Here is a 22,343-nt window from a genome sequence, read left to right as displayed (position 1 = left end):
GCGCCGTTGTCTTATACCATTTACTATAGCAAATCTTTGAAACGAGCTCTGAATTTAGCATTATTGTAGAGCTCACGTATCATACCAAGTATTGTCACTTCAGCAGTTACGCTGTTACATTAACCATAACAACAAATTTTAGAGATCTTGAATATTCTTGAACGAATCGATATATTTTTGACTATTTGCATGAAAACCAAGCTCACCAGCTTTGTCGCCATGTCAACTGCACACTCTTCGGCTTCAAAAACTTTACAGGCTCGGATTTTGATCAAACGACTCTTTTTAATTTTGCGAGTTATTTTCAGAGACACGAACACATGCACTCTTGGAATGCGTTGCCATCTCGAGTATAAGAGGAAAGCTTCTCGTGCTGATTTGACCTAAAGAAAAGCACATGCCTGCATTGCAGCCCAATACCGTCTTAGATTTCATAAGAGAATTGGGACTAGAAAGAAGTTAAGTGAAGAGTAAAGAACACAATAAATCTTTTGGTGGAAATGCACGCCTTCTCTTTCAAATCCATCTATCTATGTATATCCTCTTCAAGGCACGCAAAGCCGAATATTATATTATTAGATGTTTGATTCAGGACAAATTAACTATCAATAAACCCTTGCCAATATAGAGTACGTCTTTCAAGCCTTCCGAAACAGAAAAATAAGTAAAGTCTATTCAGTGAACGACTCGCACTTCGGGAAATGGGTTTCAGATTTTTTGGGGGAATCACTTCGTCTAGGGTAGGGACAGTTTAAGCACATTCTCGCTGGATAAGCATTAACCAAAAGCTCTTGATGAGTTTGTAATAGTGAACTAAATAATGTCAAAGGTATCGACTTGTCACTGGAGCGGCAATGAAAAATTTACTCCGCAGGCATATTCGAGCTCATTGAATATAAAGGGTGGTTAAATTTCAAGGGCCGATGTTGAATCTGAATTTGACGTTTGTCAAGTTTTTTTCTGTATTTCATTTGACATTTTTCAATTTCAGACTAACTCAATTTGAACCATGGAAAGATACACAATCGAACAACGCGTTAAAGTTATTCAGGCTTATTATGAAGAAAATCATCTTCAGTGATGAGGCACATTTTCACCTCAGTGGATTCGTCAATAAGCAGAATTGCCGCATTTGGGCGAAAGATAATCCAAGAGTGATTGCCGAAAAACCAATGCACCCACAAAGTGTGACTGTTTGGTGCGGTTTATGGTCCGGCGGCATCATTGGACCATCGGATGGAGGTGTGGCGGCCATTTGGCTGATATTTTGTTCCTTACGTAATTGAGCTATACCAATATTATCATAATAAAGAGAAAGGACAATAATTTCCTAAAAAAAATGTATTTATTCAAAATTAACACCGGCCCTTGAAACTTAACCACCCTTTATTAATAAGTGTAGTTAAATAAATAAAATAAATAAATATATTGTATTAGGATCGAATTGGGCGCCTGGGTAATGGAATTTTGTGACCAATAAGGGAACTATGTTTTTTAGGAGCAGCGCATCAACCAGCCTAGTTCTAAATATACTCATCTTACATAAACGTAGGTAAATTGGTGCTTCTACTCAAAGTAATTTGATTTTATGTTGACCCTAAACCCGACAACCTCATATGAAATTGATTCAAACCTACACAGGTGAGCCGTCTTGTACTTATTTTGCTGGAAAATTTGACAAACTGAATAGTTCGTAATTCAAAAATTCCCTTTTTTACATACTTTACATTAAAATCTGTTGGAAAAAAAACTTTTTATTTTTATTGCATTTGTCAATAAGAGATGCAATATTGAAAACAATAATGTGAAAGTAAATATACATACATATGTATATGTACATGAGTATGTGTGTATTAGAAAATTAAAATTAAAATTATATGCTTCCTATCAATCAGTCTTTCATGCCTTTTCTCCATGGCTCATCAGGTACTCTCGACGCAGTTTACGTGTCATCATATGGGCAATACGTATGCGAAGCCACTCTGGACCGAGTTTCATGAAGAAGTACTGAAAATACATAATTTAATAAGATAATAAATAATTTTTGGCAACTTCTATTTAATTATACAATATTTTTCCAAATTTCACTACAATTTTTTTATAATTTTTCCTTAATAATTGTTAAAACATTTTTTCAACATTTCGATGAAGACTTAAATTTTTTTTATTTTTGGTACGATTATGTACGAGTCAATATTATTTTAAAATATGTTGTATTGTAAATGTTCATTACCATAAGCAATAAATAGTGCAGTGAAGATAAATAAAAAAAAAAAATTCTCGAATGAACCGAAAATTTCTGAAGTTTTAATGCAAGACAATTTGTGCAAAATTGTTATGCTTCTTCTTTTTAAACTGATTAGATATAGATTCAAAACTATTATGCAGGTTTCAAAAACTCCAAAAAAGAAAAAACCCACCAGCAGAGACACAAACCACTGTACATCCTTGATGATGGGCTTTTTGAGGTTTTATTTAAAAAAAATGTATACCTCTAAGTCGCTCATTCTGCTGGCACTACTTAATTACGAAAATGTGCATGCTCCATTATTTACATTTTTTTGCATTCACTTTCACTCAATAGTCTAACCTTCCCTTTAAAATTACCTGCAATCCATGTGTCCAATAACCAGTCGTCTCAGCTGTTTTGCCCAGTGTGAATACCGCCGAACGTGTGAAATTCTTCACATCCGGTATCAGAAAGCCACCCTTCATAACAGTATCCGAATACTGATTCATTTTTGTAACCAGAAAGAGTGGAGTGACACACTGTACTGTGATATTATGCTCCGCCAATTCACGTTCGATCGCCTGCGAGAAGCATTTCACATAGCGCTTGGTTGCTGCATAAACTGCCATGTATGGTATAGGTTGTAGTTCACTGCCGGACGATATATTAACAATAGCTCCCCGATTCTGTTTCTTTAGCTGTGGTATGAGCATTCGTGACATTATGGTGACGGCAGCTACGTTGATGTTGATCAAATCCCAAATGACGTTTTCGGGTATTTTGGAGAGTTCATCAGGGTAATCATACATTTTGCCAACATTGTTAACTGCGGAGAGGGGAGGAAGTATTACTTAAATATTTTTTTTTACATTTATTAAGTGCAGAATAAATAAGAAGAATTGTTAACTAGGTCTATGAATACTCTCTATGTTGTACCAGTGGTGGTGGAAATGTATGCGATTTTTGATACGAAATTTAAATCTATAATCTATGGTAAGTAGCATTTATTTAAATATTTGTAAAAATACCTTTACAGATGCTGGACATTTTTTTTTACCTCATGGAGATGAGGACGACACATGCGTAACAGGTAGGCTACTGTGACCGCAAATAAATAAGAAAAAGACAAAGGCACTGCTTAGCCTTTCAAGAGAGGATATCTCGAAGGCCGTGGCTTGTATAACCGGATTAAGAGAGATTAAGAGTTTTCTCCCATGAACCTTGTAGAGATGAGGAAGAAACAGTTGAACACTTCCTTTGCATTTGTCTAACTTAAGTTGAAATCAGAGCAAGTTTTCAAAGGTAAATACTTTTCAATTCTCTTACTGAACTGCCTGGGATGGGGATAGGATCAATCCTGCGCTTCATAAGAGCCAAAAATGGTTTCGCGAAGAAAAATAAATGAGGTTCCTGTGTCGCACAGTGGACCTCGCACAGAACGGACTTGTAAGGTCTAAGTGAGTTGGTCGTACAGACCGATTACCACTATAACCTAACCTAAGCTAGATGTTGCCTCGTAAGATAGATTTTTTAAGAGGCCTAATTCCTATGTCAAGGAACGGCTAAGAGGTTTTGACCTCGCCCAGACGAGACAAGTGGACGATGTGCAACAAACTCATTCCGTTAAGTCAACGGCCAATCGCCCTAAGACAATTACTTAGACAGCTTTATCATATCAGCATATGTCCGTCATGAGAAGAAAAGTGTATGCACGGTATATTCCGTGAATGTATATTCACGTGTCTTCGGACCCAACCCGTCGAAACAGCATGTTTTTTGGACCTACCTGGGCAACAACAGACTTATCATATTAGGTTGGGGAATAAGTTCGTAGCGTTTTACCGAATACTTTATTATTATAAAATTCGCCGTTATATATTCGCCGTAGCTGCTTACAATCTCTTCCTACTGAATTAATTTTAATGCGGCTTTGACAATTAGGCAACATGGAGCCTGGCGTTGTCGTGAAGGAGTATGGTTTGACCATGTTGATCAGATCTTTTCCCTTGAATATCCTCATTCACGCGGTGTAGCTGGGCAATAAAGAGCTCCTTGTTGACAGTGGCATTCCTTTCGAGCATTTCCCATTTTCTTCTTCTTTGGATGTAGATCCGGCTTGATTCTCGACTTTGGCGCATCTCCTGTAGCCATCCACTCCTTTCTTTGCTTCATATTGATGTATAGGCACCCATTTGACGATTCGGTACAAAATACGCTGTTTATAACCGCGTGTTGCTCGATGGCGGGCGAGAAGCTGAGAAGTAATTTGAATACGACTTTTTTTGTGTTTTTTTTCGCTGAGCTCGTGAGGCCCCAGGCTTCCAACTTTTCGGTAAATTCCATTGAATGAAGGTGATTAAGAATCGTTTTATGATCGCAGTTCATTTTTTCCTTCAATTCATGACTGGTTTGGCGACCGTTCTCCTTCAAAAGTGATTTTAAACGTCCTTCATAGAGGCCTTCCGTTGGGAGAAGTGTCATCGACGTCAAAGTCTCCATTTTGAGCTTTGCAAACCATTTCCGTGCTGTAGACTCGCCTATGACACCTCCTCCATACACGGCGCAATTGTCCCGGGCTGCTCCGGCACTTTGAAAGTACAGAAAAGCACGTGTCGAAAAAGTGGATTTTTGTTTCCTGGGTATTCCATTTCTAAGCCTCAAAACTAACAAAAAATTAAATAACTCAAAACTACAATTAACATACATAGTTTTTTAGAGCACAAAATAGTTCTATCGAATGAATGCTTACCCTTTACCAAATAGCAAAATAAATCGTTGTAAAATAAAATAAAATATAAAAACGCTATGAACTTATTCCCTAATCTAATATTTATGCAACCAAATTTTTTTCACATTTTATAGATTCGACCTGAATTGGTTTTGCGACTGCGACCAGGTATCAAAAGCGAGGACTAACTGAAACATTTCTTTTCTCTGCGCAATGGAATGATTTGATCTGAGACTGTTGCATAGATACGACGGAATGAGTATCTCTAGAATTTGAGATACAGCTCTATTACCGTGATTTACTAGTGTTACCATGATTTACTAGAATTATACCTGTAAGTTTCAAACTTTTGAGAATCAAGAAATTTAATTTGCTCTTCCGCGTAAAAGTTGTTGTCATAAATAACAATAATGCCAGTAACTCATTTCTGGTTTGTATTGATAGTTTTTGGCCCCATCTCAGGAATGGAATGGACGATATTCGCTGTAAGCACGCGATTGGTTTTAGAGTGTCCGGGTAATATTGATGAAAAAAGTAGAGTACGCTCAAATCGCCGCTAGATTGCTTGAATGGCTGCGTGATGTGGTGCCCCACTCTGTTAAAACAACGTCCTGTTCAGAGGCTGCTCACATCATCAATTTCTGGGCATAAAAAAAATTCTGTAATCGAGAAGTGATTTTCCGTTCAGTAAATGCGTAATATTCATGCCACAACACTCACTTTGAAAACACCAGGTAAACGCTAATCGAAACATAGGTATTCATTATTCTGCTTAAAGTAACTAAAAACCACCTTTTATGAAAGATTACTGCGCCAACGGCGAAAAGCAGTTCCAAATTTAATTTTTCGCATTGGCCAGCCTTACCCTAGACTCCGGTAAGCTTCCACTCTGTGAAGCCTGCGCAATTTGATATCAAATTCTATGCATCTAGTTTTAAAGTTTATTGCTTGCATTCGCCGCCTTTACGATTGTCTCGGCTTTCAGCATCTATTCGACGGGTGTTCTAATATTTATAAGTCAGTGGATGTCATTTTGAAGAAAAAAATTTCTGCTCCGTGTTTGCAGCCTCGCATATAAATGTTCATGACCAAAAGAGCTGATAATCTTAAAGGGCAACGCCTGTAGGATACAGAGAATGGGGCAAAAGTTCTCATGATAGTAAGCCTGTATGGCGCCTCGTTTTATGGCGCCAATTAATACGCTCAAACCAGAAAAAAATACTTTTGGGAACCAAAAACTGTTCTAGTTGGCGCTTTCAACCTCTTTTCAAATTACCGATCTCTCTTGCTCTTACAGAGCAATGCCTGTGGAATACGGAAAATGGGGTAAACATTCTCATCACATTAAGAGACAGTCCTTCGTCCTGAATCTTCGTTTTGTGGTAGATCTTTGAGCTATTTATCACTCCTTCTCTTCCAAACGCTCCATTCCATTTCTTAGAGCCCAGCAGAATTTGCTGTAATTTCTGAACTCCTAAATGCCAAATAGGATTTTCTTTCTATGTCTACATATGCACCGCTTTTCTTGGTAACTCTGAAAGTTTGCCATATTCCCCAAACTTGTACGGGCGAAAAGCGCCTAACTTTCTTCCGTACAGGTAAGTATGATATTGCCAGACAGTCAATACTTTGAGGGGAAAAGCTGTCAGTGCTCCATGTATTTTGGAAATGGTCTTAAATTTTGCTCAAAATTGGTTTAATTGTTGGCTTGAGTATAATAAGAAGTAAGCTGAATAATTCTGTAAAAAATTTAATATTTTTGAGATTTATTCAGCGTTGAAAATTTTGGTAGATATTAATAAAAAAAGGAATAAATCTGAGGATGGGATGCTTTTTACAAATGCCACAAAAAAAATCTTTTTGCAAGAAATTTTGACCAAAAAAATAATATTTTTTTAATTACATTTTATCTTAAAATATGAAAAAAAAATATAGAAATGTCTGGTTAAAAGTTTTCAACATTGAATAAATATCAAAATGATTAATTTTCTTGCAGAATTCCTTTCAGTATACTTCTGAGTATACTCTTGCCTACAAATAAACCAATTCACATGAAATCACTCATTTCTATTTACCCCACCCTGTACGTATACAAAAAGAACAGTTCAAACACTCACCAAGTATGCCAACAGGTATGCCACTCAGTTCTCGCTCAATGTGCGAATACACCTCCCGCCCCTTGGCGAAATCTGCAACAATCCATTTTGTCTTCACTTTGTACTCATATTCTGCAAAGAGATTTAGGAATTACAAGTTTATCCTTTCTCGATTAAACTATAAATAGATATGCAACTCGTTCCAGTTTTCAATAGTTAAATTATTTTTCCCTCCACTGTTTTTGCATTAATTAATATAAATTTTTAATTAATATACAATTTTTTTCAACTCTTGCTTACCAATCTCCTCTGTCACCGCCATGAGCTTTTCCTTTGTACGTGAAATGAGCACCACATTGATGCCTTGTTTGGCCAATTCTTTAGCATATTCCCGACCAATGCCATCCGTTGAACCGGTGATTACTGCAAAGAATACAATGAAGCAAAAATATTTAGTTACGCAAGTATACAAATTGGCTAAAAAAAGGTTGTTGAAGTAAATGGTTGTCATTAGATTAATTAGCAGTAAAATGCTAATTGTCCTCCTTTTTGTGAGTGGTTAATGTACTTAAAGTACTAGACACCACTTCATATAAAAAAAATTATCTAATGTGTTTACCAATATTTTTTAGTTGCATTTTACGGATAGTATTTTTATAATTTTTTATTACAAATCCATTCACTTAAGGCTTACAGTGCCATACGCCCAGCTCAATGGTTCTAATAAAAAATAAATAAATAATTGGCGCGTACACTTCTATTAGGTGTTTGGCCGACCTCCTCCTCCTATTTGTGGTGTGCGTCTTGATGTTGTTCCGCAAATGGAGGGACCTACAGTTTCAAGCCGACTCCGAACGGCAGATATTTTTATGAGGAGCTTTTTCATGGCAGAAATACACTCGGAGGTTTGCCATTGCCTGCCGAGGGGCGACCGCTATTAGAAAAATGTTTTTATTAATTTTGCTTTCACCGAGATTCGAACCAGCGACCTCTCTGTGAATTCCGTATGGTAATCACGCACCAACCCATTCGGCTACGGCGGCCGGTTCTAATAGGGATTATAATTTTTTACATTTTTTTCTAAGTTGCTCGTTTTGTATAATGTAAATGAGTGAAGGTATTTCAGGTCTCATTGTTTAAAAGATAAATTGCATTCACCTGTCATTGTGCAGTATATTAATAGCTTATCTTAATCTGAACCCAACAACAATTTCTTAAGTAATAAACGATTGATTGGTTGTAACTAGTTTCAATTATCACACAGAGGCGCCATTTCATTGTATTCTCGTAGTCAGGATACTCTTAGCTATCGCATTACAGACTTCCTTCCCTTCTATGTCTCAAGAACGCAACAAATATATATTGTCTCCTCGCTGTTGCCGAGACAACACAGCTTACTTTTCTATTGGTCAACGACTAGTGATAGTTGCTAAAAGTGATGTTAAATACTTCTGCTTGCAATAACAATACTTTGGCCAGAGTTTTTTGGTATTCTACTTTTACATATTTGATGGTAGGTATTACAGTGTGGATGTTACAAATGTAGAGCCTATAACTTTACACTCTTTAACGAAAATTAAATGTGTAAAGAACTGCTAAAGTGCCCATAATATTTCTTATGAAGGTAAAATTTTAAGGAATGTTGTCGTGGTATAGAGAAAATTCAAAAATCGGGAATATCCGAAGTCATTCAAAATGAAGTTAAAATTGTTTTTTTACTTTTTGCAATAAAACCTTTGTATAATTTTTATTTAACTATTTAAAAATCTGAGAAAACTTTGTCTGCACTATAACATATGAAAATTTTCGTACGAACGGTTTCAAAAATATTAATGTCTAAAGAAATAGTTAGTAAAGATTTCAATGTAGTGTAGCGAAACATTTTTTTAAAATTCGTAAAAATCTTTGATTTCTAAAAGTCTGTAAGACAATCCCATAATTTTACCAAGTTATAGAAAATTCGGATGATTTTTATTTTTTTGTGTGACTATCCTGTTTAGCAAGTTCAAGCAAGTCCGATCGGATTTATCTTTGGACTTGTCCGAGAGGGCATCCTAGTTTCACCGCTGCGAGTTTCTCCAGGGAAGATCCTGCTTTAGCCAATTCTTTCGCTCTGTCGTTCCCGCTTTTGCTCGGTAACTTGGTTGGTTGGTTGGCTAAAGTTGTGATTCATCCAGAATCCACCTAGCGCTTCCGTATCACATCCTTGCTACCGACTTGTTTTACGGTGTTTTACAGCATGACTAAATCCAATCTGTGCGGTTCAAGAACCTTATTAGGTTGTTGACGTCGCAGCCAGAAAGTTGTTCGAGATTATCGTGGTTGGCCCACGGTTGACATTCTCTCCTTCCATAAGGCAGATAATTCTCAAAGGAAATGGAAAATCTTTTTCCATTTCTGCAGTTGCTTACAACTGTGACAGTCTACAAACTTCTCTTATACTTCCACCTGGAAGACACTGCAGGCATTAGGAAGACGTACAGATTTTTCAATTGTAAGTCTATGAGAATATACATACTTGCTCCAACACCACAATCAATTTTAGAGCCATCTGTAAAGACTGTAGTATGGAAGTAGTTTAGTGAGAATCCCTTACTCCATTCGTCCTGAGATGGAAAAAGGGTGGCTAAATTCCTATTGAATGTAGGAATTACGATGTAGTTAGTTCTCTCCTAGGTGTTCTGAGTTCGTAACAATAATAGACTGGTATGACCACAAGCTTTTCCTTCAAGCGACCCATTTTATTTAACCTCAATGCATTCATGGTTGCCATCTTCTTTATTTGTAGATATATCGGAATAACATGTGTCAGTGCCTGATGATAGCACAGGCAAGAGAGATTACGGCTTGACTAATTCACTCTACTAACGCTTAGTTTCACTTTCCAAGACTCAGTAGACCTCGAATATACTTAATTTATTTTCTAGAATTATCATATTTAAAATTATGTAGAGAACAATTTGTAATCAGCTCATTTTTTATTATTGAGTTACATAGCTCTTTCGGTACCTTACAGCATTTTTTAAAAACAATCAAACTGGCAAGGGATAGCAAAAGCTTTGAGTACCCCAAGTGAAAAAAACTATAATTTTTGAATTAACCGGCACCACTTCGGAATGAACAAAATTTGCTCAACCATGACCATTTGCTAGTCTGCATAGACAGATTGATAGAGAGTAAACAGCTGAAATTGAATATTTCAATCAAGCAAAGTCTACGTGGGCAAAGTTATCTTACCTTTTCCATACCTATTTCCCATTGCTTTTGAAAATTTCCACAGAGCACTTGGCCAGTTGCTAATTTGAGATAATCGAAAGCCAAATATAGAGCATTAAAAACATTTAAGGTTTAAAATACTATAAAAGCGGCAATTGTACAAAATACCTACAGATGCTTGTATGTATTTATATACATATGTATGTATGTGTTTCGGAAGGTCGTGGGGAAAACCCAATTTTTATACCAAAACGGTAATAAACATAAAAAATGTGAGACTCACGCGACCACGCTAATTAATATCATAAAATCAACATTCAAAACAAAAACCGTAAAAAGGCAATAATAACAACAAGAGTAGGACTAGCGGATAATACTCGTAACAGCAAGCCGGTTAGACACTCTAAGCCAAGCCGGTTTGGTGCGTTGCTATCTGAAGCTGCGGTTTGTTTATTGTCAGTGAGGCGCTATCTATGAGTAATATGAAGCTGCTGACGGGTGAATGACTGCAACAACAGCAGCAATAAGCAGAGATTGTTAACATACTATTATACATATATAACAAAATAAGAACAACATAAAAAATCAAAACAATCTAATTGTACGTCGCGTGTATGTGAAATACCAAGCAACAGCGGAAAGAACTTATAACTATTCATAGAATGTTTATTTATATGTACCCTCTAGGGAAATCTGTCGCTTCTGAACTGGAGTTCCTTTCAAGTATTAGAAACCACAATATTTTCGTGGCTGTTGTATTAGGAAGCACTTCCCTGATGCCAAAACCAAATGAATAGTAAAATCAAAATAAGTCAACGAAGACTACAATGCCCCTATCCAGGTTTAGGAGCCTATTTGATGCTCTTCTGGAGGGAAGAATAAACTGTGCAGCCTGCACCTGTCCTAGACTTTCCATCCAGTGCCATATTAATACGCTTTCTTCCTAGTTTTTGATAAAATTCTATGTGTGCTTTGATTAGCCCAACCTGATACCCAGCCCAACAAAATGATTTTCATTGCTCCCAGGATTTTGAGGACAATGAAACATTTTGCGGCGAAATTTAATGTCATTATCAAAGGCTACTTTGTACTTATAGCAGCTGGGAAGGTAAAATAAATAATTTGCGCTTACACTAATGTTAGGTGCTTGATGGAGCTGCTCCTGGTGTGCGTCTTGATCGTGTTCCACAAATGCAGGGACCTGAAGCCGACTCCGAACGGCAAATGGATTTTTATGAGGAGCTTTTTCATGGCAGAAATATACTTGGAGGTTTGCCATTGCTTGCTGTTATTAGGGATTTTTTTTATCATTTTCCTGTTTTATGCATGGAGAATCGAGCCTACGCACTTCCCAATTGTAGTCACGAAGTAACTTCGTTTATTTGGAAACAACCAAAAATGCCGATAATAATGTCAGCCTTGAAACCCAACAGAGAATCTCCCTTTCCAAAGCGTCGTACTTTGGTCTGAGTAGGCAATTGAGCAGTAAAGCCCTCAGCCAATAAAAATAACATTTCATAAATTTCCCATCATGCCCGTCCTATTGCAAAGATGGCGCTAAAGATTGAAAGAAGACAACATCTGATGAGGCGGCCCTTGGTGTAAGAGAAAATTTCTCTGGAAGACGTAATGACTTGTGAGCATTCGCGAAGACGAATATCGCAGACGATCAAACAATTATTTATATGCGCTTTAAGACGCACCCTTTGTTGGGTGTTTGGTCGAGCACCTTCTTCAATTTGGGGTATGCAACTGGAAGTTGTTTCATAAATGGAAAGACACGCACATTTACGCCGCCCTGAACGGCAGAAGTTGTCTTATGAGAAGCTTTTTCATGGCAGAAATATACTCGGAGGTTTGTCATTGCCTCCAAAGGCCCACCGTTATTAGAAAAATATCTTTTCAAACATTTGGTGTTCCATGATCATAGAGGGTTTCGAACCCGGGATTTACCGAATTGAAGTTACGCATCAACTAAGTCGGCTACGGCAACCATCGAGCATAGTATAAAGATCCCCCGGGTCCGCTCTCTAGGTACTGATTATAAACGCTGCAGCCCTAAAAGTAATCGTTAACTGGTGGTGGTAGCGGAAAAAAGTTCAAGTGGCGTTGGAAAGTTGAAGTGGAGAAGCACTTGGCTTTACTTGGTGTGTCCACCTGGTGTTCGTTAGTATGTGAAAGAAATTACTGGCGCGCTTTGTTGAACTTGTCTGAAATCCCTTAATCGGTTATCAACCAATCAAGAAGAAGCCGAGGTACACAGTCCTGAATGCCTGCAGAATTTGCTGTTTACTATTGTAAGCACTCGTTGCACGGAGTTTACTGAAATCGAAATCAAAAATCAATACTCGAGACCAGCAGCACACGAGACCAGCACAGTTATTTATTTAAGTGCTGCATAGATGAAGAAAAGGCAGAGTGTATTCAACATTTTTTGTGCGATTGCTCTAAAAACCACTTCTTTGAAATGCTGGCTAGTCTAAGTACCTTCTCGTGTGGAAAGTTGTCATAGAATTTAGCTGAATTAAAGGATTAAGGAAACCTAACCTTTTTTTTTGCTTGTTATCACAATGGATTTTTAATGCCTCCGATTTTATGCTTTAGAGGCAACCAGTCGAATAACAAAATACTGAAATTATACCGGCGAAACATATAATTAAAATTTGTTCAGAATTTGATTTAATCATATTGTAGATTGTATTTAAAATTTACTCAAATTCTTAATAAAAAAAGGTTTCTAAATTGTTTATTGGCACCTCACGCTGATCTCGAGTTCATTGCTGGTAAAGCCGGCATTTTTTCCACGAGTTAAGGCGTTTCCTGCTGGGTAATAAGGAAAAGAAAACATTGGCACGCGAAGTGTTCGTGTTTGCACCAGTCCACTGAAGCATTATTGTTGTTCTTATCTTTGTGGGCGAGCGCGCTTTCAAGTATGAAGTTTGCATGTGCCAATTCATTCATAAAATATTCGGCTGATGAAACGTTGATGAGTAGAGTTAATCTTCAAAACTTTTACTACATTTTGATAACAAAAAAGTATTGCGAGAATTAATTGTCTTTTTCTTCCTTTTTTTATTTCTGTTTTTTTTTCCACCGAGTTCTAACGCGGGTAGCTGCACTTCCTTAGTTTTGATTGAAGAATTTCTAATTACATTTACCTTGACTTATTTTGTAATCTAATTGGGTCACGATTTTAAGTACAGAAGGTTAACTTTTTTTGTTAACTTATTTCGGAAGTGACTTTTTTCTTGATTGTTGATGGAAAATACTTTTATATTTATTTTTTATTTTATAACATTTTTTCAAAAACCTGATATAACAGTAGTTTAAAGAGCATACCAATTAAAATGCCGTTTGAGTTTTTCAAGGGCGTTAAGTTGCTCGTAAGCAGATTTTTGCTCGGTGCATTTTGGTAAGTTGGCTTGTAAATATGTTTGAATTGTTTTTCAAGTGCAGGTACATAATTTGTTTTTTACATGGGTCGTACTCATATGTTAGGAATTATAATACACCTATGATAATGAACTTGAAATTTGAATGTTGACGTGTTTGAAACTACTTTTAAATTAAACTTTTAATTAAGTACTAACAAAGGAGTAAAACTAAATTCGTATTTTGGAATACTTTGCATTGAAGTGAATGAAAGAGGTGTTCAATCTCAAACTAAAAGTCGTTGCCTCAATATTAACACGAAAAGGTGTTTCGAGCTAATTTGAGTTACATAAGTACTTCTTGAAAGCTTACCCGTTCCAAATATTCAACATTCATGTAATACAATGGAAGCCATGTTGTAAAAGGTAATTAGTTAATTATGTCTTACACAATTTTTGAATTTTTAATTAATATAGTTTTGGAAAATATGCAGAGCCATAAACCAAAAAATTTCAAACTTCGATTTTGACATCGACAATCTAATTTATTATAGCCTTGTCAAGATTGCTTTAATCAATTTTCAAAAATTTAATTGTTCCTGTTGTACATTTTTTGGTAAAAAATCGTATTTAAAATTTAGCAGACTCAGCACTGAGGATAATTCTTTTTTGCTCAGTAAGAGAAGTGACCAACCCAATTGTGAAACTCGATATCATTGAAGCAAGTGACAGATCTTTTAAGCTGGTCTTCGGTTTCTACTGCAAAATAAAAGAAGAAGCCGACGAAATTTAAAAAAGACATTGGCAGTTTAAGAAGAAAGGCGACAGCGGCAAAGCAATGACAAATCGCTGCGTAGTTCGGTTTTAGTTTATCTTGAAAATAAGTCTTTATTTTCAATTTGCCGTCGATTTAATGCTGTTGATTATAACGGGGTCTTTTGCCTGTCATCTTTGACAGTAGTCAAGTACATATACAGATTTATAATTTTCCACGATAGAACAACGCGTGAAAATTATTGAAACTTATTATGAAAATGGTCGATCTTTAAGAACAACATATCGCGAAAATCGTCATTTTTTTGTAAGTTCGAATGAGTCGACTATTCCAAGGTTGGTGAACATATTTAAAAAAAATTGGTTCTGTCGAGAATGGAAAAGGACTGGTAGACCAAAACTTAGGCGTTCTGTTGAGAATGAAAAAAAAAATGGATCAAAGAAACTGTATTTTTTGTTTTAAGCAATACAAAAATCATGAATCAGCCTTCGCATTCTCCCAACTTTTCTCCTTACGAATATTTCTATTCACAAAACCGAAAAGGCCCATGAAAGGAGATTTGCTATGATGAAAGAGAGTAAGAATACGTTCACATATAAGTAGATGATCTACTTTTTCGTGCTTAACTCCCAATCCGTAATTAAAAAGCGAGATTTCCCATACAAAATGTCTCTTCTAAAATCTGAGATTATAAAATAATCCTAGATAATAACCATACTTTTGGACATACAACCCTGTGTTTTCTGTGTAACAGATCATTATTTTTACGCGTCTAAAGAAAAACGTCAACGTAAGAACCAAATAAAATGGATGCCGGCGAAGAAAACAGAAAGAAATTAATAAAATGTTTGTTAGGTATTATTAATTATTCATTCATATAACAGAAAAAAGCGTGTGTTCATAAACCTGAGTCCTCTTATTACTTATTATAAAATGAAATATCGAATTTCGAATGCGTATTGCTGCTATAATTTTTTGAAATTTCAGTAATCGTCGTTTATGGATTCCCTCCAACTTTTTATTATTAACAGCCAATTGCGCCACAAAATTAGCTATTCTTTCTCCTTGTCTTTTCTTCATATCGTTAACAATAATTAAATGAGTGCTTTGGAGCTTGGGAAAAACTATGGCTCAAGTGTTTTTTAGCTGAGATGATTATTCTGAGAGGGGCAAAATAGATGACTTATGGAAAACACCATAAATTGATGAAATAGGTTTGAAAAAATAAAAAATAAAATGTTAGCTTTTTTGCGAATAAACCTCATACGAGTATATGCACATTTTTATTTTCTTTAGTGAATGAAAAATGTTTCTTGGATTAATCTTTGCACAGCGTTTTTCTATTAATTCCGTGTATCAACCCTGAATTTTCAGCCCGATAGTAGATTTTATTCGCACAAGTAACTGGACATTTAAGAAAAAAAGTTTTAAATTTCACAACCACGTTGGGTGTTTACCACCGTATAAAAATTGTTATGTGTCAAAGAAGACTGTCAGCAAAAAAAAAAACATAATAATAATAATAAAATTAAATTAAAAAAATATATATATAGTAATAGGTAACGAATCTTGGATCTATATATACTCATATGAACCGGAAACAGAAACATGGTCGACAGAATGGGTGTTCCAAGATAAACTTTCTCCACTAAAAGTTGTTCACGGAAGTATCACCTCAAAGCAAATGGTAGTCAGTTTTTTCGGAAAAATGGGTCATGACGCAACTGTGCCACTAGGGAAACTTAAAATAGTCAATTCTGAGTAGTATGCAATCATTTGCTTTCCTGAACCGCCGAAGCGGAATCATTCTTCACCAAGACAATGCGATATCTCACGCATCAGCTCATACAGTAGAGTCTTTTTTTTGTTTAAGAACACTTTAATTGCAAGCTGTTTACATACGAGTACATTAAGCAATATTTACATAATAACTTAAGCTAGCAGGTAGAGAACTTCAGTAGTTTATGGGATGCACTCAGTGGTACAACCCGTTTCAGTTTTTCTCACTAGAAGAGAAGATCTGTGCTGGATTTTTTTCTGAGTCGGTTAAAAACAATGGCTATCATTTCCGTTATTAAGGAGTTAGAGTGAGCTTGGAGCCTGAGATTGTGGGATCTTGCATATTCCTCTATTTCTTGCGCAACAGAGGCTATTTGGAGGTCACGGGGTATTTACGAATTTGTAATGTAGTAGGGTGAGTTGGTGATCATTCTTAATGGTTTTGACTGTTAAATTTCGTGTTTGCCGCAGTGCACCAAAGTTGAGTACCATATATCCTCACGGGTTTTAGAACTGCTGAGTATAAGAGCAATTCGCTTTCGACAGGAACTTGGGAATGACGATTTAAAAGCCGAAGGTCTCTGATTTTAATACCAAGTGCTTTTCTTTTTGAGAATATATGTGTTTTCCACGTTAATTTTCTGGTTTCATTGCTTTGTGGTATTTCCATATCGTTGAGTTGGACGGGTGGGTAAGTGTCTGGTTTAAGAGTGAATGTGACTTGTACTGATTTAGTTTCATTGGACTTTATTCTCCATTTTTTGAGCCATAGGTTGATTTTATAGAGTCCCTTTTGCAGTTTAAAAGAAGCTGCTTGGGGAAAAGTGTCACATACTAAAGGGTGATTTTTTAGCTATTATCTTTTTAAACAGTTGGTTTAAACAGCGGACGCACGTTTTGTGTTTGGTTTCACTGTCAAACATCTTCGGTTTGGTCTATAATTTAACCATGAATACTCTTCCAAACGGAAAAACGCTTGCAAATCATTGAATTTTATTATAAAAATGCGTGTTCTGTTAAGAAAGTTTATCGCGCTCATTTTATGGTCAGTTTAATCGACCCACGATTTTTGGATCAATGGGATCGTAAATAAGTAGAATTGTCGATTTTCGAGTGAAGATCAGCCAGAAGAATTGCAAGAGCTACCAATGTATCCAGAAAAGGTCACAGTTTGGTGCGGTTTATGGGCTGGAGGTATCATTGGACCGTACTTCTTCAAAGATGCTGCGAATCGTAACGTAACTGTGAATGGTGAGTGCTACCGTGAAATGATATCCAATTTTTTTTTGCCCAAAATGCAAGAGCTCGACTTGCATGATATGTGGTTTCAGCAAGGGCTTGTTGAGAGGCGAGTGCGGTGAAAATTTTATTTCACGTTCGGGACCTGTCAATTGGCCACCCAGATCGTTCGATATAATGCCTTTAGATTATTTTTTGTGGGGCTATGTTAAAGCTCATGCCTATTCAGACAAGCCTGCTAATGCATTGGAAGACAACATTAAAGCATTTATATGTGAGATACCGGCCGAAACACTGGAAAGAGTATGCCAAAATTGGACTAAGCGGATGGCCCATTTGAAGAGCAGTCGCGGTCAACATTTGCATGAAATAATCTTCAAACATTAAATTATATGGACTGTACTATCGATTTTAATAAAAATTCCATGCATTTTTCTGAATTTTACGTGTGTTTTTTTGAAAAACTTTCCTATAGCTCTTAAAGAATCACCCTTTATGTATGTATGTATCAGTCCTTGACATTGTAAAATATTCAAAAGCAATTTTTTTTTGCAAGTTCATATACCTCTAGTTTCTTAATTACTTTGTTATGTGTGGTTTGGTAAACAGTTGCAAAGCTTTTTGATGTTTAAAATTTAATTGATAGAAAATTTTAATCATTATCTGAATGGCATGTACTTAGTACGGTTATGCTGACCCGGTCATTACATTTTACAATTTTGTAATCAATCAATATAATCCAATCCATAAAACTCGTATGTATGTTTGTGTGGTAATACACTCAGCGAAATAGCTACCAAGGAATAGCTAATCGAAAGTCGAATGTACGTATCCCGCGAAATTTGAAAATTCGCCTAATTTTTTGATCACACCTCGTATAATAAATGGGACAAACCAAGTTCATAGTGTTTTTTCTCAAATTTTCTTGAATTGTCTTATAATGTAAGTATTTAAATGTGTTATGAGGACAAGTGTTTTCGTTAAGATTTTATTTCTTCTTGGGGCAATTGTGTGATATTATTATACAAATTTCACAATTTAAAAGATTCTTTAAGGTAAGTTGAGTAGTTTCCAATAGCAAAATAAATAATTTTCATGCAGGAAAAAACCTTTTTAGGACACTATGCCAGCTATACATCGAATCGGGAGTCTTCGTTCGTAAAATAGCACAAAAAGTAAATTGAAATAAAAATACCATACACAATTTTTGAAAAATCCTGTTGGATATGAAAAAATGAAAAGAACAGGTCCGAAGCCTTAGATTGACGACAGGTGTAAAAGAGAAATAAAACGGTTGGTTGCGAATAAAAAGAACAGCCCTAGCCAAATTCGATATGAATTTTCTCACAATATTACGAAGTAAAGAATACAGCAAATTTTGAGAGAAGATTCGAGTTAAAAATAGCAAAATAGACTAGCCGAACCGAAGCTTACACCACGCTACAATTAGCTAGACTTCAATTCATTACATAATCATAAGGTCTGGGATGATGAATGACAATCTATCTCTTTTAGCGATGAAAAATAATTCAATCTCCGGTGTTCAAGGAAACGAAATTGCCGATGAATAACCAACCGTGGATCAGCGGTTCCCCCACAAGGGCCAGAGCCAATAATCGGAATCAATTCCGGAGGAATCATGAATTAGATCAGCGATTATGTAGGCAATCTACATAGAGAGCGATGATCCGGTCTAGAACGCTGCAGAACTGCAAAGTGGTTTGTGACAAGTCCGAACAGAAAACTGCCAAAATTCCTACTAAAACTTGGAAGGAAAGACGTTCGGTTGATGGTCGGTATCATTACTGGACGCAACCCATGGGATCAGCATATGAACACCATTGGAGACCCAATGTGCCTGTCGTGCTTGGAGGAGGCGGATAGCACTGAGCACTTTCTCTGTGAGTGTCCTGCCTTTGCTAGAGCACGGCTACGAGTTTTGGGTTCCGATGTCATGAATGAGTAATATTCGTTCTCTAAAACTGGAGGATATTTACAGATTTGCAAAAGAATCTGGAAAATTCTCACAGCACTAACTATCTCTGTCTCTATTCTTTCCTATACCTTTCTCTGATACTTTCCTCTTTCCGTCTTTGACTATCTACCCTCTTTCCAGAGCTTTAAATACAATGGGATTTTTAGCCTGAGTGTTTTAGGAGCCATCAAATCTCCTGGTGCTGCTTGGCTCGACCTTTTCAAATTTCAAATTTCAATTTCAGTTATGTTAGTTTTATGTGTAAATGTGTGTTCATTGATTGCTTGCTTCATTGGGTTAACAAATTAGTACCAGCTTGTTGTTTGTTCGAATATGGAGCGTTGTTTATTTTTGAATATTTTTGTTATATGACTTTTAATATCTGTGTGTAGGTTCAGAGTCATAGTTAGGGGCGGTTTTGTGGTTTTTTGCTGCTAAATCTGCTAGTTCGTTACCCTTGATTTGCGCGTGTCCTGGTATCCATATAAGTTCGATTTTATTTTTGAATTTTAATAAGCAGTTTCTTACGTAGTCTATATAATAATTATTATTGTTTATTTTTTTTACCATTTCTAATGAGGCTAAGGAATTGGCACAAATTGCAAATTTTCCAGGTGTTTGGCTAGCATATTGTACTGCTTCAAATATGGCTATCATTTCTGCAGCAAAATTTGTGCTGTAATAAGGTAAGACTTTGCTATTTAATATTTTATCATTGTATATAACGTTGAAGCTTGTTTGGTTAGCGCTTTTTGAACCGTCTGTGAAGATTAGTTTGCATTTTTTTTTATAAGTTTGTTGGTTAATTCTGAGAAGAGTTTTTGCAATATTGTTGAAAGCGTATTTTCTTTTTTGGTTTAAAAGTAGTGTCCCATTAGATGCAATAACTCAGCTTCCATTAAACGATAGATGGATAATTATAACCCCAAAAGATCTAAAATATAGTCCTATTGAGACAGATATATGAAGATATTCCGAGACTTTTGGGACAGACTTTGTTTAAATATAAATATGTAACTATATGTATTAATGTATAAGTAAAAAGTGACTAAAAAGTAATCATCATATCGGAAGATTTGTAACTTTTGCAAATGGCGTCGTATGTCAATCCTATTTGAAACTTGTGACTAAGCAGGCCAGCAATGAGGCGCGTAAAGGTCAAAATAAAGATTTCCAGTAATCAAAATCATTTTTTTATTTAATATAGTATAAAACTTATTCAAAAACAAATTTAAATTGATTATTAATTTTGCGCCACCTTGTACATAGCTAGACAGTGAGTTGAAAATTAATTAAATTCTAAAGTTTTGAGGCAACCTTAAAATTCGAATTTAATGCATTGCTTAATTTTACAAAATTAACAACTTATAAATAAATTAAGACCGGTCACAAATAAGGGCAAATGGTTTGGCAAACTTTGATGGTAAATCAGTGCATTTTGTTGTTGTTTTGTATTGGTAATTTTCAAATAAAATGATGCCAGTTTATGTGAATTCAATCGCAAATTGCTCCATTGTAGATGAACTGATTAAAAAAAATATATAATATATATTTTTCGACTACTATTTCCTTCTACATAAATACCTTTCAAATGAATAAATAATAAATGTAAGTAATATAAAAACAATTACTAACCTGCCCACTTTCCAAATTTTTCCACCAACGTTTGCGGCACTTGCGGCTGAAAATATGGCTCCAAAATTGCCTTCACTATCGACACAAGCGATTTGAAATTATCCAAGAAGAATGTCGCGATGGCCAGCAGACCGACCAAGTAGACACCAAACGAAAGTAGCTGCCAAACGAACGCCATTCTCAGCAACGTATAAATGCTCACTTCATTAAGAGAAGACATTGTGGTATATTTTGTACAATTTGTGTATATTAGCTTAATGATTTTAATTGTGAAACTATTATAAAGCAAATAATTCTTCTGATAAGCGAAGGCGTGAGCAAAATTTTAGCGCGTCACAAGCAGAGTGCACCGAAAGGCCATTAAAGCACGATAAGAAAATAAACGTCACACTTCTACTTGTATTAATCGAAAAAATCCACAGCACTCAATATCTCTCATAAAAGAAAAATACACTCAGGTCCGTAGTTTTTAACATTTCCCACTCTCTTTCAATATAATGAAATTGAATGTATATGCCTTTCTCGCTTGCATTTCTCTCTGCCTTAGGCACTTTTTGTTTGTGCAGCTCTTTAATTGATTGATACACTGGATGCTCTCTATAATTTTTTCGTTTGGTTTGCTGCTAATTTTTTTATTTGATTATTGTCATCAAATGTTTTTTATTTGAATTCTAAATTAATTTTCATGAAAATTTCAATATGTTTTGAAAAATTTGTATGCAAATATAAAACGTAATGCACGCGCTCACTATATGTATGAAGTTAATTAATTTCAATTGAAGCACCACCACAGGTCCCCAAAAGTCATTCAGTCCGATTTTATTTGCAAGTATTTTCGGAGAACTTTATTTTGTAAACCGCGCGTATGGCCGTCGAGTAGGCAACTGATCAACCAGCACTAAATTACAGCTGCAAAAAAGTTGAAAACTTATTGCGCTAAAATGACGGGCTACAATCGCATGTTCCGTCTTCTGCCTTGTAGTAGTGACGGATCTGCAGTTAAAGCTGCGCTCACCAACTAGTAAGCCGTGCATGAAAAGCTTGTTCGACTCAGCTAAGATACGCCGCGTTTACAAGCTCGACTGACAATGCAGCATATGCTGTGCAACTGCAAGCCGCATGGTATAGTATGCATTGCATTATATTATATCTACTGTTGGATGTGTGGGCTTCAAGTATAGCAACAGCTTGCATCAGAGTTTTTCAATGTTTCCATTTTATGTATGTAGCTCGTTAATTTTTGGACCATTGACTATTGTGGTGTTGATGACTAGTGATTGTGTTTTATGCTGGTATGTA

General features: G+C 35.9%; 1 protein-coding gene across 1 annotated transcript; it reads right to left on the bottom strand.

Moving 5' to 3' along the window:
• Positions 1–1,736: 1,736 nt before the first annotated feature.
• On the bottom strand, positions 1,737–21,947 carry LOC128864187 (inactive hydroxysteroid dehydrogenase-like protein 1). Its single transcript, XM_054103723.1, has 5 exons — positions 21,045–21,947; positions 7,355–7,477; positions 7,076–7,186; positions 2,608–3,056; positions 1,737–2,007 (listed from the first exon to the last, which is right to left on the bottom strand). Exons 1-5 carry the CDS (start codon positions 21,262–21,264, stop codon positions 1,900–1,902), a joined length of 1,011 nt encoding a protein of 336 aa, XP_053959698.1. The 5' UTR covers positions 21,265–21,947; the 3' UTR covers positions 1,737–1,899.
• Between the last annotated feature and the right edge of the window lie 396 nt (positions 21,948–22,343).

This window comes from Anastrepha ludens, chromosome 5 (assembly GCF_028408465.1).
Source record: "Anastrepha ludens isolate Willacy chromosome 5, idAnaLude1.1, whole genome shotgun sequence".
Classification (NCBI taxonomy): Eukaryota; Metazoa; Arthropoda; class Insecta; order Diptera; family Tephritidae; genus Anastrepha; species Anastrepha ludens.
The sequence above is the reverse complement of the archived record's forward strand: the minus strand, read 5'-3'. Positions and strand labels throughout refer to the sequence as shown.